This window comes from Carassius carassius, chromosome 27 (assembly GCF_963082965.1).
Source record: "Carassius carassius chromosome 27, fCarCar2.1, whole genome shotgun sequence".
Lineage (NCBI taxonomy): Eukaryota > Metazoa > Chordata > Actinopteri > Cypriniformes > Cyprinidae > Carassius > Carassius carassius.
The window spans coordinates 27,312,235-27,331,225 of NC_081781.1; the positions used below are offsets into that span (position 1 = coordinate 27,312,235).

At 37.0% G+C, this 18,991-nt stretch overlaps 1 protein-coding gene across 1 annotated transcript in view; it reads right to left on the reverse strand.

Annotated features, from left to right (window-relative positions):
- Positions 1-18,991, reverse strand: part of LOC132107091 (pleckstrin homology domain-containing family G member 3) — a 60,560-nt gene extending 41,569 nt beyond the window's left edge. Inside the window, exons 1-2 of the mRNA XM_059513286.1 lie at positions 18,792-18,991; positions 5,131-5,197 (exon numbers count right to left, since the gene is read on the reverse strand). Coding sequence (XP_059369269.1) covers positions 5,131-5,179 — 49 coding nt within the window. The 5' untranslated portion in view covers positions 5,180-5,197; positions 18,792-18,991. The remainder of the gene's footprint in view (positions 1-5,130; positions 5,198-18,791) is intronic.

Genomic DNA, 18,991 nt, shown 5'->3' on the forward strand with positions numbered 1-18,991 from the left:
CCGTAAAAATCTAGTTTTAACTTTTTGCATATTTGTTTAGTGCTCATGCAAATAAAGTTTTGCACACACACACACAAACACACAAACACACACACACACACACACACACACACGTTTTACATGAATAGGCAAATTACTTGATAACAAAAAAAACTCAGCATGGATGAATGATTGAAAGGATGCAAATTTCCACCATTTACTAATTCATAATGGAATTTGACTTCTTGGATTTGCTTTGATCAGACATGTCCCCTGCACTTTTGGGAACTGAAAACACATATTTTTGAAAACGGGTTTCATAGTGCACATTTTTTAAAACACCACCATTATCATTTCCGTGTAAACACCCAATACGGGAATCTTTAAAAACAGTGACCTCATGCGCGTGCGTAGAACATGTTAGGTATGTACTGTAGACACACTCAGAACATGTCAATTTTAAAGGCAAGCTTGAACAAACATACACAACAATGGTGGAGTACATGGTACTGTTGTTGCTGCTCAAGAGTTTGCTAATGCTTCTTCAGCAAAGTTTGGATTTACTTCACCAATATTACAACCAACAGTGGAGACGCATCATATGCAACATATAATTGTCACTTCCCTACAGGTACTGTTTACTTATAAGGTGACAGCACTAACTACTGGCCTAGCATCCATAATACAGTGTTTTTTGGCCATTTTCACAGATATGTGTAAACGTGAATTTGAAAACGTTGTGTATACATGAAACTTTTTAAAAACATAGGGGAAAACCTTTTCTGTTTTGACTACATCATTGTCGTGTAAACGTAGCCTAAGAAAAAAGTTTATGCTTTGGCAATGCCCCTGAGATATTTGGCCTGCCAAATATCTGGACCTGTCGGAGACTCACAGTGACAGTGAAATGACATTGGTGACAACCTACAGCCAATGAAAGAACAAAAGGGAAAGTTTAGTGGGAGGAGTTACAAAAGGCCTGCAACAGAACATCAGCAAGCAACCATTCTCTCCTTCATATTCATCTTTATTTATTTTTTAATTTCATTGCAAATCAGTGAACAGACAACTTTGATTGCAAGCTGTTTGTGGGATTTGACAGGAATAAATAAATTCTTCATATTCTCCGTGGTCAGTTCACAGCAGTAACATAAATTAATAATTTCCAACTTGTTTTGTGGACATTTTTTATCTTGAAGCCATATTTTGTAAAAGTGTGGCCAATTTTTTTGAGTCAAATTCTTGCATTTGGGTTGTTACCAAGCAAATTAAATCAGTATCAACAAAATGTATCTTTTCAATGCAGAGGAAACACAGAAGCTGCATTAGAAGCGTAATTTAGATGCATTTACACACTGTTTAATACAGCTCTGAGGGGCATTAAATACTTTAATCTGCAATTGCACAAATGCATTGTGACGAGTGGGGCGGGGCCGAGGGACATGGGAGCGAGGCCGGGGGAGTGATTGGAGATGAACTACACCTGTTCGTCCCACCGGTCTCGAGGCCCATGGAGGAGATGGAAGGATATAAAACTGGAGCGACGACAGTGAAGGACGAGAGAGGACCAGGCCTGGGCTTTTAGTTGTGTTTTGGTTTTTATTTTATGCGCACCAGTCGTCCGTGAGGGGCTGGTGCGCTGTTTTGTGTTTATTTTGTTATTAAAATGTTTTTGATTGTCCGCCGGTTCCCGCCTCCTTCTTCTGGATGAATATGAAGGTTGATATCGTTACATGCATATATTGTTTTAAAATTTAAAAGGGGTCATCTGTTGCAATTTCAAGTTTTCTCTTTCTCTTTCAAGTGTTACAAGCAGTTTGTGAATAGATAATATCCCTAAAGTTGCAAAGTCTCAAACCCAAAGAGATATACTTTAAAAAAGTTAAGAGTCAACCACGCCCTCCTAAAACGCGTCGTTTAAACATGCCCCCACATGTCTACATCACGATGTGAGAAGAGTTGCATAACGCCTCCCAACAGTTCACATAAAGAAAAAAGGCGTAACTTTGATTCTCACTGTAGTATTGTTGCTGCTAGACTTGTGCCGGTACTTGGTAATGCAATATATTACGGTAATGAATATGCACAATATTGTTATCGTGGGCACTTCTAAATACCGCAAATAATTATATTACAAATTATTCTGAATTTGGAATGCATTTTAAGAATACTATTCCCATCAACTGGTCAAAATGCATATCACCGCTGTATGCTTCTTGAAAGACACGTGTGCGCTCTTATGTAAACAGGCACGTAAGAGAAGCACATGGAGGAACACATGAGAGACGCGCTGAATGAAAGCACATTCACTCTCTGACAGCAGATGGCGCTAAAACTGCAGAAAATGTCCTTACCCTGGAAACCCCCTTAAATAAACCAGCTGGACTACTTTCTGAAACGTATTTAAATAATTTTAAATAGCCATTCAGATTTGTGTATTTGCTATGATGTTCATCACAGTGCCAAATACTTAAATATTAAGACATTATAGGTCATTTTAATCTGGGCTACAACGTGCCATAGATATAGTTTGAAAAGGTTTTGATTTTTTATTGTTAATTCACACTTTACATCAGGGGTTAATTTTTAACATTAGTTATTTTTGTTATTAGAAAAAAAGTTATTTAACCTATTATATTATATTATACTATATTTTGAGCACTTTTTAAAACTAAATTTCAATATCGCGATAATACCGTTTACCGTGATAAAAGCATGAGCAATTAATCGCAACAGGAAAATTTGATACAAAAAGCTACTTTGTTTTGTCTTCCAAAAGAGGACACAACTAGAAATCAGTGGTTAAGTTGTATTTGCAACACTGTTCCAGAACAGTTGAACTCAAGTATTCAAGTGTGTGCAACGCATTTTGTGGAGGAATTTTTCCTGATCCTCGGAGAATAAACTACAATGCCGGTTGTTCTGACTCACAGACTGTAAGTACGTTTACATTTTTTAAAGGATTTGCCACTGATAATTCAAACACAAGTTTAGCGGTTTAGAGCAGCGGTTCTCAATTCCAGTCCGCTCTGCTCTGCATGTCTTGTGAAGTGGACATCACAGGGTATTTCACCATTATTCCAGTTCGCAGCAAAATGATCTGTTCCATTCAAAGTACATTGAAGTGTGTGTGAGAGATTAATTTAAATTGTATTTATTTACGGAGGTATATGATGTCACACTTTTCCGTGTGTGCAGACGTTGCGCACCAGTAAACCATGAATGAATGTTCCGAACTGAGGGAAACTTCAACAGATTTATCCTGTTCCTACAGGAAGTAGGGAGCAATGAACACTGTGTACACAGTTGAACACAGTTCATGCACGGAGTTCACTTCTAACGAGCTGATTATCTGAATCAGGTGTGTAAAAGACAGTATGAATCATTATAATCCATAATTATTCTCATTATTAGTCTCCACTTAATTATTGTTTAATTGTTTTTGTCTTGTAACACCGGTGTTCTGACCGGGACACGCATCACAGCATGGCAAGCCAAGGGGTGTAACATTTCCGTCACATGCGTGAGGTATTCGGCCAATCACAACGCACTGGATTGCTGCCCAATCAGAGCATTCCTCCCTTTTCAGAAAAGTTTTTAAAAACTGACATGTTTCAGAAAGGCGGGGCATAGAGGAAAAAAAATAATGTACAGTATGTGGAAAATAATGTTTTAACCTTAAACCGCATAAACAGATTTCATTACACCGAATACACAAAATAATGCTATTTTTAGCAACATCATATGACCCCTTTAAACACAAAACATTGAAAACTGATGTTTGAAATTATTTAAAAAATGAAAAGTTACCCTAAATGTGAAATTAAAACTGCCAGAAGGTGGAAGCAAGTAAGTGACTCATTGGCTGCATCCAAAAAATGCTGCCTTTGGAGGATACATTACAAGGTAGAAAGGCATCAAGGAACGTCCAAATTCAATGTTAGCTTCTGTTCCTGTCTTTCTGAGATACTTTGATATCCCAAAATCCTTTGTGTTCAATTTTGTTACAGTTAAGCTAAAAAAAGATGGCATCCGAAAGATTGGTTTTTACTTTCAACCAAAATCTGAGCAACATTTGAGTCTACATCCAATGTCCAATGGAAAGTTTCCCACTTAGATCTTAATTAGAATGTTAGGGGACAATGTTCTAATAATGTTATTAATACAAATGTTTAGAAAGTTTTTAGAAAATCTTATGCTACCTTTTAGGTAGCACAAAAGGCGCACAGAAAGTATTCTCTTAGCTTTGTATAATTGTGGATGAACCACTGACATTACATGGATTAATTCACAGATTTCTTTGCTACGTTTCTGGACTTGGAAACATTTCAGTTGCGTTGCTGTCTATACAGGTTCAGACAACTCTCAGATTCCATCAAAAATATCTTAATTCTGTCTGAAGCTGAACAAAGATCTTACGGGTTTGAAACAACATGAGGGTGTTAAAAAAAATAAAAAAAAAATAAATAAATAAATATAAAAACCTCTCTATTTATTCCTTTTTTTATAGCTTGTAATTATTTGAACAATGTCTAAAACTGTATTACAAGCACTTCCTGTGTCTGTTTGCCTCTTCAAGAAGAATCGCTTTATGTATTCCCCAATTGAAAGCTGCTTTGGATAAAAGTTCCTGCAAAATGACTAAATGTAAATGTAAACTGTAGTATAAAATCAGTTCACATTTGCTTACTTTTGGAAAAAAAATGGCACTTTTCCTGTGATATTAACTATAGGAAATTATATAAATATATAAACATTCTGCCCTATCTTTAATTAAGTGATAATTTTACATTTTAATAGACTGATTCATGCAGACTCTAAATGTGCACGTAATGTTTGTGTACACTCTGTAGGTGTTTTGTGTTTGTTTTTTGCAATATACTAATATCAAAATATCAAACTGTCCATCGTTAAAACAACAATTATGACATTATCGCAGGCCATACATTTTGTACATGTTTAGATATTTATTATGTCGCACCAAAGGACAACAAAACATAACACGTTCGTAGTGTTTCAAACAAGTTAAATATTTGAACAATTCTGAGGCAAAAATGTACTATGTGAACATGTCATGGGTATAACAGGAGGCTTCAGTAACACGAACATAAATGGGCTATAATTAAAGTAACCATGAGAGTTGAGTCTTACCTTCACCCATTGGGACGTCATGGGCCGTTCTATGGGATTTCTCTGGCATGGCACCGAGGCCTCACTCCTGTAAATTAGAATATGTAGTCAACATCTCTAAGCTCATACACAAAATAGTGTTATACATCAATATGTTTTTGACTTTACATAGGTTACATACATTTTTTTTCACTTATTAATATTGTGTGTTAATTGATCTTTTGAAATCTTGTTTAATACTGTCCCACTAATTGGGATCCTCATCTCTGACAATTATTGCCCTGATATAATAACCAGGTATATAGCTTTGATTTGGATTCTGTTAGTGAATGTGTCTGTCATTAGTGAATTAATTAAAGAAAATATTATGCCTCACAGTGTGGTACAACAATCACACCAATGAGCTTAAGAAGGCTGCTCGGAAAATGAAGTGCAGGAGGAGTATGAACTTAGAGGTTATTTGAGGGGCATGGAGGGAATAGTGTCTCTAGCTAGAAGATGGGCTCTGAAAGCAGCAAGAACCATATTTCAGTGCTCTCACAGAAAATAACCAAAACAATCCTAGGATCCTATTCAGTACAGGCTGACAAATAAACTAAGCTATGACAGAACAAAAAATGTCACGTAACAGGAAGAACTAACAACCCACCAATCCTCAAGGCAAACATGTATGTAACTACTGAAAATTCTGCTTCCTGTAATCTTAGAACCTCTTATTATTATCAACTCGTTGCTTTGCTTAGAGCATGTCACAAAAGTTTCAAGTTGGCAATAAAAATGGCAATATCAAACATTGCATTAATTAAAAAAAAAAATAATAATAATGTTAAAGTTGTCATCACAACTATATTTATAACTGCTAAGAAATTATATTTATGAAGAATTTTAGTCAGAATTTAGACCCCACAGTTCCGAGACTGCACAAATACACTGTTCATATCATCTGACTATAGCTGCACCGCCCTGCATTGTGGGCTGGCATTAGCATGGTTTATATCCTCGCTATCAGATTGTGTAAATGAAGAGATGCCAGATAAAACAGTTATGGTAAGTTGGGTATGGAATGCCACAGGTATCAGTATTAGGCCCGCTTTTTCATTGTTTTTCATTGTCACACTAATTATCACCTCTGCATTGGTCACCTGTCAGGTTTCATATCAGTTTTTACATTTTGCTAATACTTACCAAACCTTGAACACCCTAGTTCTGCAGTACATATTCAGTTTTTAACATGCTTTAATCCCTAACGGCCACTGCGGTCACAAAATCCTGATGTTCACACAAAAGTATCCAAAATTGCAAAAAAAACACAAAAGGAGGTAGGCCCTTTCCTACCTGATTCCTAAACTCTGGAATAGTTTCCCTAGGACTACGCAAGACTCAAAACACACTCTATGTTCTCATATTGTTTTTATTTTTTTAACTGGGTCATTTGTATAGGCTGTTATATTATAAATATAGAGAAAGTTAATACATAACAATAAGCAAAAATTAACTGCACCAACAGCCAGGACAGCTAATTAATCCTATGATTGACATATGGAAATAAATCCACTTCCTCTGGTTCAGGACAGGCGATAAAACAAAGGGAACATGAGGATCCCACACCCAGTCACCATTTCCTTAGAAACAAATAATTCTGCCAACTGATATACCATGTCATTTATCCTTTCGAGTATGTGTGGGCATTTGTTTGACCTGTGCAGTACTGCTCAGCAGTCAGCATATGTGTACTGTATATATCAGCATTTAAGTCTACTCTTTCTGTGAAGATATCTGCAAGCTTTTTCTCTCCCTCTAGTTTTGTACAAGCACTTGTAACTGCTGGGATGCTTTTGAGTGTCCATTAATGATTTCCTTATATTATCTGACACTGAAGGTAAAAAGCTTGCTTAGATCAGCGCATACTGTAGCTGTGATCTGACCTCTACATTTTGAAAACAAAACCCATTCCCCTCCCCCGAAACCTACAGTATTGCCTAATGTCTAACATAAAAGCAGCACAGAATTTATATTGTCATTATCAATACCATACAGCAATTCTTAGAATACTAGGAATAATGTGTGCATATTTAATATGTATTAATATGTGTGCATATTTTCTTGTCTTCATATCACAGTTTAACTAGCAAAAATCTCGTGTCTATCCAGACCATTTACTATAACAAGGATCAACAATGATTTTGACTCAACATGCTCTACAACATACAACAATTTTGCTTCTGTACTAAATGTACAGCAGCAAAACAGCCTGTTTAATTGTAAAGAGTTAGGGAGAGAGAGAGAAATGATCAATAAAACTAAACTATAGTGCTATAAACTATAGTGCTATTTCGGATTAGACGAGATTGTATTTCAGTCATAATTTTCCATTTTCTTATCCAATTTAAAGACAACAAAATCAGTAATAATAAATTACTGCTCAGAATTATTTAATTTTTTTTAGATTCTAAATTGTATTCCTTCCTTTAATTATATACAATGTGTTATATTATTTGACATTATTAACACAGGTGTGATGTACGCATTCAGAACAAATATATATTAAGTATATGCTGCTTTAAACATGTCTTTGGGAAGTGTTTTTGATATCCAAGATGTTTTGTTTTTTGCATGGCAAGGCAATACATGCTTGCATGACTATCCCAGGAACAAAAATGTACTTCCTATTCTTGCATGGCTGTATATTTGATTTTATACAGTCTGTAAGTAATGGGTGTATCTTAAATTTTAAAAAACTTGTTAATTAAGAGGGGTTTATATACTTTCAGCCTAGTAGTGTAATTATTATGTAATCCATCTGGATGCTTGAACCCTGTCATAACACCCTTGCTTTAAATTACTCATTTCCATGTTCCAAACCCACAAGAATTTTGTTCATCTTCAAAGCATAAATTAAGATCATTTTTAAGAAAACCTGAAATATTTCTGTCCCTCTATAAAAGTCAGTTCACCCAAAACATTGACATTTTAAAAAGTTAATATAGACATTGTAAATTTAATCCATATGAATTGCGCATTTTAATCTAAATATTCTTAAGAGGCACAATTGCTTTTGTATGATGAACAAATTTAATTTAGGCTTTTCTTCATATACATTGAAAAAATGACAATACACCCTATATAAATATGATAAACTGAAGCTCAACCCTACTCCCTTGACATGTAAGAACAAACCTCACTGGTTCTTGCGGAAACTCAAATCAACGTGCTTGAGCAATATTCAAAAACAAACCTTGCTGGTTCTCATGCGTCAAGACTAGTTAAATCTTTTTATCAAAAAAATGATTGTGTCTCTTCAGAAGACATTGATTCAATCACTTGATTCATATGAATTATACTCACTATGCCTTCATGTACTTTTAAATGAACAGTACTTTGCTGACTTTCACCTTACTCTTCCACATTTTATTTAAAATATCTTAATTTATGAAACTTCTTATGGACTTGAAAAGATCTGAGGGTGAGTGATGAAATTTTCATTTCACAAAATCGATCATCCTTAAGGCTAATACACACCACACCTGCAGATGCAGAGCAACACCGACATGCTGACAGTCTCAAACGTTCCAATACCTGACAAACGCCAATTTACAATGTTAATTTGGCAAAAACAAGCACTGACCAACAACACCAACAGACAGCAACAGGGGTAACATCAGACAAAACTTGACGAATGTTTCTGTTGTAGTTTGTTGGCATGTGTATGAACTGGCCTTTTTTTTAATGAATATATTTTCTCCTCTTGAGCACTTTATGCATACCCTAGCCTATGCATAAAATCAAAGTGTATTTTGGGCTTTAAGAGAAAATGTTAACACTGTAGCTCTTTTAAATCAAAACACTGCTCTGTTTGTTTGAGCATTAAGACCAGCCTGACAGAGCCATTCTGAGGCAGGACTATGTCTCTATCAACCCAATGCCAGACTGGGGGACTATTGAGGAAATCTTTTTGAAAACAATCTTTGTTTTTAAAAGAAATCCTGTCACCAACATCACAGAACTTACGACAAGCTACAACAATGGCACTCAAAACTGTGTTCCTTCATGTTTTATTGAAAATGTTCAGTTAACTATCAGTGTGTTGATTGCTTTAAAGGATGACTGAAAATAGGACAATAAAAATGGAGTTTAGTTGTCTTTGCATATTAAGCTGGGATAGGAGAAAGAATGTTAGCATTTATGCTGTAATTGTTCATGGCAACATGATGTTTTGCTTTTAAGTTAAACTGATAATGCAGACCTGCAATGTCTTATAGTAATAATATGTCAATGAAAAAGACCATACAGTTAGAATCATGATTAAAGGTTTAGTTCACCCAAAAATGAAAATGATGTCATTAATGACTCACCCTCATGTCGTTCCAAAACCCTTGAGACCTCCGTTCATCTTCGGAACAGTTTAAGATAAATAGACAGTTGATATACACAGTTGAAAATGTATGTACGGTATACTGTCCATGTCCAAAAAGGTAATAAAAACATAATCAAAGTAGTCCATGTGACATCAGAGGGTCAGTTAGAATTTGTTGAAGCATCGAAAATACATTTTGGTCCAAAAACATCAAAAATGACGACTTTATTCAGCATTGTCTTCTCTTCCGGGTCTGTTTTGAGTGCGTTCACGATGCTGGCATTGTCTTCTCTTCCGGGTCTGTTTTGAGTGCGTTCACGATGCTGCTGACGTGCTTTCTGGTTCGTCCAATAACAAAGATAACATGTCTGCTGTGTCACTGCAGTGTTGTGAACTCGCTCACAACAGACCCGGAAGAGAAGACAATGCTGAATAAAGTCGCCATTTTTGTTATTTTTGGACCAAAATGTATTTTCGATGCTTCAACAAATTCTAACTGACCCTCAGATGTCACATGGACTACTTTGATGATGTTTTTATTACCTTTCTGGACATGGACAGTATACCGTACACACAGCTTCAATGGAGGAACTGAGAGCTCTCGGACTAAATCTAAAATATCTTAAACTGTTCCGAAGATAAACGGAGGTCTTACGGGTTTGGAACGACATGAGGGTGAGTCATTAATGACATCATTTTCATTTTTGGGTGAACTATCCCTTTTAAGGCTAAAGTAGGATAAAGGCTCACAACTGTGGCTAATCAAGGCAAGCCAGTGAAGCCACTTATGTTTAACTATTAACATAAGCAATAACAAAGTGATTGGCTGAATACATCAAGCGTGTGATGAAAATGTTACGCCCCTTAACAAATTATGATGACCTGTCCGGCCGGAGCAACGACAACATAAACATAAAACCCACAATAAACATGATATAAACATGATTTCTAGTCAGGTCCTCTTTTTGGAAGGCCAAACTAAGTAGTTTCACTTTCTAAACAAAACAGCGTCACACAAACACGACCTTGAGTGAGTGAAGGCCAGAGGCAATATAGCGGAGGCTGGATTGAGTGAGCAGAGACGGGCGGCTGGCGTAGCATCCGGCGGACTTGCAGCAACCACATGTGATGACCCCGGGCTGGACTCCGCTTCGTCCACATTGAAGGCCGATCCGGCGATCCACAGTGCAAAGTTGATGTATTTCCTCAGCAACCAGCACAGAGCAGATATCGTCCTCTTTTGGAAGGCCAAACAAATAAGTTTCGCTTTCACAACCAAACACACAGCACATTTTAAATCACATCATATGACCCCTTTAAAACTTGGTTATAAAAAAGACCATGATCTAATTAAACCCAAAACAAATAATTTTCCTATACTACTGTGGGGGATTTCCACCATTGTCCTCTTTTAGATCTGCCACCACGTTAAGGAGCTATATGTCAATTTACTACTTCAAGTTTACAAGACTGCTGATGGGTATACTCCTCTCTGAAATCTGCCTCTGAAATGTTGTCCAGTGATTTGCAGATGGCGAGATAAACTATATTTGCATCCGTGGTTTCCAACTATTATAAACAAAGTTCTCAACGTTAACTAAAAGTTTATTTTGACTTCCCTAAAAAAAAGTGCCCGTGAAACGCTGATGACACTCACCAAGTTGAAGTGACTCCTAAAACTCCAAAAAGCAGGCATGATGTGACATGGAGACATAAGAAACTAAACTTTTGCCTTCAGGCTTTGCTAAAAGGAGGGATGGGAGGGATGGGTTAAATGACACAGCTGGAACAACAATGAACAAACAGCCCCTCACAGCCCAGTGCCAGATCACATGACAAGGCAAAGCACAGATACAAGAGGGCCTATTCTGGGAGCATCTACGTAGCTCCACATTAACCTATGCACACTGACACGAAGATACACACAAACACGGAATACAAATATGGATGTGCTACATTATGAGGTGGAAGGAATATTTTGAAAAACTAACTTCTATATGCAATAAGGAGTCCCTTTGGAAGACTTGCATCAAACTGCTCAAAATAAATATTTTTTTTTAGAGTTGTCAGAGTAGTTCTGGTTGAACATACGTTCCGTAAAAGTACAGAAGTATCTCAGGTTTCATTAAAAATTTCTTAATTTTGTGTTTAAGGAACAACAAGAGGATGAGTAAATACAACAGTAATAGAATTTTTATTTTTGGGTCAATAAACCTAACTTAAGCCTAATTTAGTTTCACAGAAATTTGACAGTAGCCACTTCCATAGTGTTGTACACACACACGGTCAGAATTGTTGGTACTCTTTGTAAATATGTTCAAATAAGGCTATGAAAATAAATCTGCATTGTTAATCCTTTTGATCTTTTATTTTAAAAATTCACACAAAAAAAATCGAACCTTTCATTGGAGAATAAGAATTTAAAATGGGGGGGGGGGGGGTATCGTTCTGAAACAAATGTTTTTCTCGAATACACATTTGACACAAGTCAAGTCAAGTTACCTTTATTTATATCACAGAACCCTTTTATTTAATACTTTTGAGTTTTCTTCTATAATGTCGGATGAGGTTGGAGAACACCAGACAAGAGATCAGAGACAATTCCTTTATATCCACAATAACTCCAGACCCTTTAGATTCCAGGCTCCATGTTGGTGGGCGCTTCTATTAAGTTCACCCCACTCATTTTCTATAAGCTGCAGGTCAGGGAACTGGAATGGCCATAGCAGAAGCTTGGTTTTAAACCTAGTGACCCATTTTTGTGTTGTTTTAAAGGTTTGTTTTTACATTATTGTCTGGTTGGAAGATCCAAACATGGCCCATTTTAAGATTTCTAACAGAGTAAGTCACTCTTTTATTTTTTTATATGTTGGCATTTGATAGAATCAATGATGCTATGTGTCCAAACAAGATGTCCAGGACCTCCAGTAGAAATTTAGGTCCACAAAATCAAAAATACAGAAGTTCATGGGGTACTTTTTATCCCCGTGTTCATCAAACCCATCTTGAGGGTTTGCTGCTAAAAGGCCATTTTTTTGTTTGTTACATCGGATTATGGAAGCCAGTCCCATTTTGATGCTGGAGATAAGTTTTTTGGTGAAAACATTTTCTTTTCTTGAACCCCTTCCAAACAACATGTGGTGATGTACGTGCTGTTTGATCATTTTTTTAAGGTTTTCTGACCCCGAAACTCAACCTTTTTCTGCAATTCTCCAGCTGTGATCCTTGAAGAGTCTTTTGCAACTCAAATTCTCCTTCTCACCATGCATTAGAATGATATATAGACATGTCCTCTTCTAGGCAGATTCATAACATTTTCTGTTGAACTTCTTAATTATTCTCCTGATGGTGGAAATGGGAATTCTCTTTCTGCGGTCTGACAAATCAGGTTTGTGGCCTCACAAGATAAAACAAGTTAAACAAGTTAAAAAAGTATGTCATCTGTTTATTGTTTGCTTACTGTATCATGAAACTGCAGATTTGGATATCCTTATTTATTTGGCATGCACTGTTTTTTGCAACACCCGAAGACCTGGTGTGCCAAATAAATATCCAAAATGTGTGTTGTCAGACTTCTTGGATAAGGTTTGACAACCACTCTAAGCTTGTAAGCACTGTACCTACCTCCATATGCAAAGAGCCTTTTTACATACAACTCTTAAAGGGGCAGAAAAAATACTTATACTACATTAGAGAGAGGGTGGAAATAGTCATGAAAAACTAAACTGGCTCCATGTGACAAAATGGACAAAATAAAATTTTATGAAAATAAAAAGTATGATATTACCCCTTTCTAGGCTACATGATACACACATACCATTCCCTATTGTGTCACATAATGTAGACACGTACAACATATCAGGGTAGCACTTTATTTTACAGTCCTGTTTCTCATGTACATACTTGGTACTTATTATAGTAATAACTATGTAATAACTAGGTACTAACCCTGAACCTACCCCTAAACCTAACCCTACCCCATGTAGTTACCTTGTATTATCAGAACTTTCTTAGATAAATACACTGTAAGTACACTATAAGTACATGTTAGTACACGTACTGTAAAATAAAGTGCAACCCATATCAGAGTTTGAAAAGCTTCCAAGAAGCTTTGTTGAGTCACTGGTGGTCAGTAACTACAAGAGGAAGCAATTAAAGGAAACAGACAAAATATGCTGAAAACTAAAAATATGCACAGATAGACATCTCTCTGCATGTTTACACACAGGCATGATGACTGCTTCCAAGAAAGCTGATGCGCAATATCCCCTCCCAAACCTGTCCTGGAGGCTACTAGACATTTTGTATGTCTCACTTACTTAACACGTCTTTTTCATTCATTAAATGCAAGTACATAAGCAAATAATACAAAGTCTAGTAAGGTTTAAATATTTTACACTGTACATCTATAAACCCTGGGTTTACGGTATGCTCTTCTGTGCACTTTTAAGTAGGACTGGACGATTAATCGAAAAGTAATCGAAACCGAAATTCAGAACCTCTAACCGACATAATTTTCTCATGTCGGTTATTTCGTTTTTTTTTTATCCTGTTAATACTGCCCCCTTAAAAGCATACTACCCCGTGTGTAGTCACATGACTCTGCCCCGTCCAGTCAGTGGCATAAAAACAAAAAACAGAGGTGAACGCCGGTTCAACACATAGTGATGGCCTTGCATCTTCACTAAACTTTGTCAGTTGTATTTGTTTTATGGTTTGGACATTCAAGCGATTAGATGATCGGATGTGTATTATTATATCGAGCTACCATGTTAGCGCAAGGGCTGTCAAAAAAAAAAAAAAAATACCACATTCAAAAGCAAAAATGTTGCATTCAAATTGTAGGTGTCCGTTAAAGAGGCAGCTTTAAGGCCCGCCCCGGGTATACTTCACATTCCGCGTTCTGTTCCGTCTCACACAGCTTCATCTGCACAGCTTTCAGAAGGTGGACAAGCTCGACGAGCAGTACCACTTCTGTCATCATTCACCTCGTGCATGCGCTGTTGACAGCCACGCACCCCGTCCACGAGGAGGCACATTTTGAGATGCGTGGACGGATGCACGGCTGTCCGCGAGCCCTCTTGATGACGAAAATTACGGACGGTGCACGGATGCGGATGGTCAAATTATACTTTGGCCTTTATCAGTGGCGCACGAGATGCGATGACCATATAAAGTGTCATTGCATTAGAATGTTTTTGTTAAACAACTAGATGCAGCGCTGCTGCAATGTTCAATCAAAATATTGTGGAAAAAGAGAATGTGGAGAAGATCTTGTTTAGGTCAAAACTGAAACAAAGCCATTCACACAGAAAGCATATTTCACGCATTTTCTAGAGAGGGACGTCTTCTATTACCCTTGCACTCCCGTCTCACACAATAGAGCCGCATGTTTAGAAAGCCATGTAAAATTAAGGTGGGTTCAGTTTTTTTCAAAAACATTTCTTGAGACTTTATGGTGGGTTTTCCCCATCCTACTGCATCTCATGTTTAAATGAAAAATGTACTCTGTGTTATTGGCTTTCACCCATTTGAATTAAAGGTCCCATGACATGGATTATGTCCTTTTCTTTAAATGCTTTTTAATGTTTCCTTAGGTGTACTTATATTGTTAGTATGATTTTTACATTTAAAATTTAGAAATAAAAAGCATTTTTATATCCTGATATTAGCCCTGTTTGAAGGGGCGTGTCTGCTGTGAGACTCAGATTGGCTGACATCTTTGCATTCGAAATGCGTATTACACGTGGAACCCCTCTCAAATATATATATATATATATATTTACTACAGCGGTCGAGATTAACGAATCGTGGATTTGTTGATTATATAATTATTTTTTCGATCTTTTCCCATCGCATTGCATAAAAATGGCTTCACAGGCAAGGATATTGTGGCTACTAAGATTGCACCTAAATCAACAATTTATAAGATCATCAAGAACTTCAAGGAAAGAGGTTCAATTCTTGTAAAGAAGGCTACAGGGCGTCCAAGAAAGTCCAGCAAGCTCCAGGATGGTCTCCTAAAGAGGATTCAGCTGCAGGATCGGAGTGCCACCAGTGCAGAGCTTGCTCAGGAATGGCAGCAGGCAGGTGTGAGCGCATCTGCATGCACAGTGAGGCCAAGACTTTTGGAAGATGGCCTGGTGTCAAGAAGGGCAGCAAAGAAGCCACTTCTCTCCAAAAAAAACATCAGGGACAGATTGATCTTCTGCAGAAAGTATATGGACTGCTGAGGACTGGGGCAAAGTCATATTCTCCGATGAAGCCCCTTTCCGATTGTTTGGGGCATCTGGAAAAAGGCTTGTCCGGAGAAGAAAAGGTGAGCGCTACCATCAGTCCTGTGTCATGCCAACAGTAAAGCATCCTGACACCATTCATGTGTGGGGTTGCTTCTCATCCAAGGGAGTGGGCTCACTCACAATTCTGCCCAAAAACACAGCCATGAATAAAGAATGGTACCAAAACACCCTCCAACAGCAACTTCTTCCAACAATCCAACAACAGTTTGGTGAAGAACAATGCATTTTCCAGCACGATGGAGCACCGTGCCATAAGGCAAAAGTGATAACTAAGTGGCTCGGGGACCAGAATGTTGAAATTTTGGGTCCATGGCCTGGAAACTCCCCAGATCTTAATCCCATTGAGAACTTGTGGTCAATCCTCAAGAGGCGGGTGGACAAACAAAACCCCACTAATTCTGACAAACTCCAAGAAGTGATTATGAAAGAATGGATTGCTACCAGTCAGGATTTGGCCCAGAAGTTGATTGAGAGCATGCCCAGTCGAATTGCAGAGGTCCTGAAAAAGAAGGGCCAACACTGCAAATACTGACTCTTTGCATAAATGTCATGTAATTGTCGATAAAAGCCTTTGAAACGTATGAAGTGCTTGTAATTATATTTCAGTGCATCACAGAAACAACTGAAACAAAGATCTAAAAGCAGTTTAGCAGCAAACTTTTTGAAAACTAATATTTATGTAATTCTCAAAACTTTTGGCCACGACTGTACATGAGAACTCCTTGAGTAAATTTATAAAAATTACAGTTTTACTCACTACATAAATACCAAACATTCATTTATGTCATTGCATAGCATACTCTTATTGTAAAGGGGAGATAATTAGTGATAATAACAAATGTCTAAACCTTCGACTGATAGTGTAATTCACAGACAGCAGCAGATTTAACAGTCAAATAACAAGCCTCCAGTATCAGGCTAAGGCAAATATTAGTAAATGAACGGAGTTTGTTTAGTGACATCAAATTTCCCTGGTGATAAAAAAAGATGAACTGCGGTACTAACAAGAACCCACTGCTGCATCTTTTGGACTACTCACCAATTTCTAGCTATAATTTATCTTCCATATTCAAAGTCTTCTAGGAGGTGGAATCTTCCAAAAAGCAACAATAATAAACCTTAAGCACGGAACTGACTACAAACTGGCAACAACAAGTGCATTTTTTGAACAGAGCGGCCCTTCCTTATCAGTCTAGGATCAGGAAATGAAAGAAGTTATCTGGCACCCTAGCCGGCCCCAGGCAGGACTGGAAAAGGAACCGGGTGTGTCCACAATTCTATCACAGGTTTAACACACTCTCACATGGGACACATTGCTAAAGACTTCCCCAACCTGTTAGTGCCAAAAATCAGTGGCTTGATCTCAAACCTAATGAGATGGCTACCTAGACCGCATTTGGGAGCATCATAAGCTACATTCACAATGGAGTTCCTGAAATTCCTGAAAACTGCTTCTCCGTAAATGCGAAGTCAGAGTGCCAAAATGTGTGAACAGAGCTAATGTGGGGTGTTTGTTGTAGTGATAAAAGTGCAGGGCTTCAAGCATAAGAGCACAGATTAAGGAAAAGCTCAGGACAGATAAATAACATTTTGCAATGGCAAAACAATTTTTCAACAGAGCAACACAGTTTTTCCAAACATTTTCCAAAATATCCATGTAAAAGAAGCTTTAGACATAGTAAAGAGTCAACTCAGCTCACAGCGTAACTGAAGTTGAGCATTTGTTGCACACAGAAGTAGTACATGCTGGCTACAATGAATCAAGCTGGAAGAACTAATCACTGGTCAGGTCTCTGTATATTGTATGTCGGTCAGATGCTCTTTACTGTCAAGAGCACTTCAACATAATAAACTACAATGAGGAGCAGATTTCCTGCACAAGTTAAACATCTGAAATTCCACAAATAATTACAAAGACACAGCAACTAACACATTGTATAAAATATTAAAATTTTTATGTAGAAAGACCAGTTATTTTTGTTTTCTTGACACTAAAATAAAAATAAAAAATTACAGTGTGACTAATGATGCCCAAAAATGCTGACAATGCAGGCAGTTAACTACTTTAAATACAGCCAGTAAATGTGTACATGTCCCTGGCAGTGAAGTTCAGGTAAAAAGCTTGAATTGAGTTGAAGACATTTTTTGCATCTTCCACACGAAATTGAGGTGAAATTCACAAAGCCTGTAGTGACATAATAAGCAAACTGGGAGGAACGTTAGTTTTTGTAAAGATGTTCTAGTAACTTTGAACATTCCTCAGATGTTGAGTCATAAATCCTGCCTCTTTCACAATTCTCTAGCTCAAATGTATCCTTTACATGTGTACAGGTCTTCCTGCAGAGCATTGAATAACACATTTTTTCTACTTCCTTGTAGAAACTTGTGAAACAACTGTTATCATGTGTGATAGACAGTGACCACTCTTCATTCCTCAGATCTTTGATGGAGATCTTTCTACCTCTGAAGTTTTACTGCTAAACAAAATTCTCCTAAAGCTACTAAACATGAAAATGTCCTTTGGATGAATAATTTAAGAATAGTCCAGAATTTCAAATATAGGAGTTTACCTAATTATACATCACAACTTTTCTTTGTTTAAACTGTTTAATGTGGTATCAGACTTTTGGTCTTCACTGATTGTAGATATTGTGTATGCTTGACAAACCTGCTTATAGTTCATGACAGTCAGAGATTAAGAATTTGTATTTTCTATAATCCCGTCAAAAATTTAAACTGTGAAATAAGTTAAATGAGTTAAAAGAATAAAATATATGGCGTAATAACAGATGCATGTAATTATTCTCAGAGCTGTCATCCACACTGAAAGCGACGGTCACTTAAACAAACATATGGCAATATAACACACACTTTCAACTTGTGTAGTTTGCTTGTGAATACTATGACCAAACTATGACCATCCCGAAAAAAATCAGTTGTGTAATTTTACTAAATGAACGTACTATAACAACTAAAATCTTTCATCTAAAATAAAGTTTAAGAACGGATGTAGCTCGTGCAAAACTTACCAATTCAAGAAAAGATTTAAAAACTTCGAAAGACGTCAAGCGAACAATCCGTGATAAAGTTGCATTTATGATTACAAGGTCAATGTGAAACAAAACAAATCCTGTCGATGTAAAAGAGGACAATAATAAGCCAGTTCAGCCCAAACTCCTCCGCGTTTGTAGTCTGTGTCTGACTTTGTAATGATGACAGCCTGCTCATG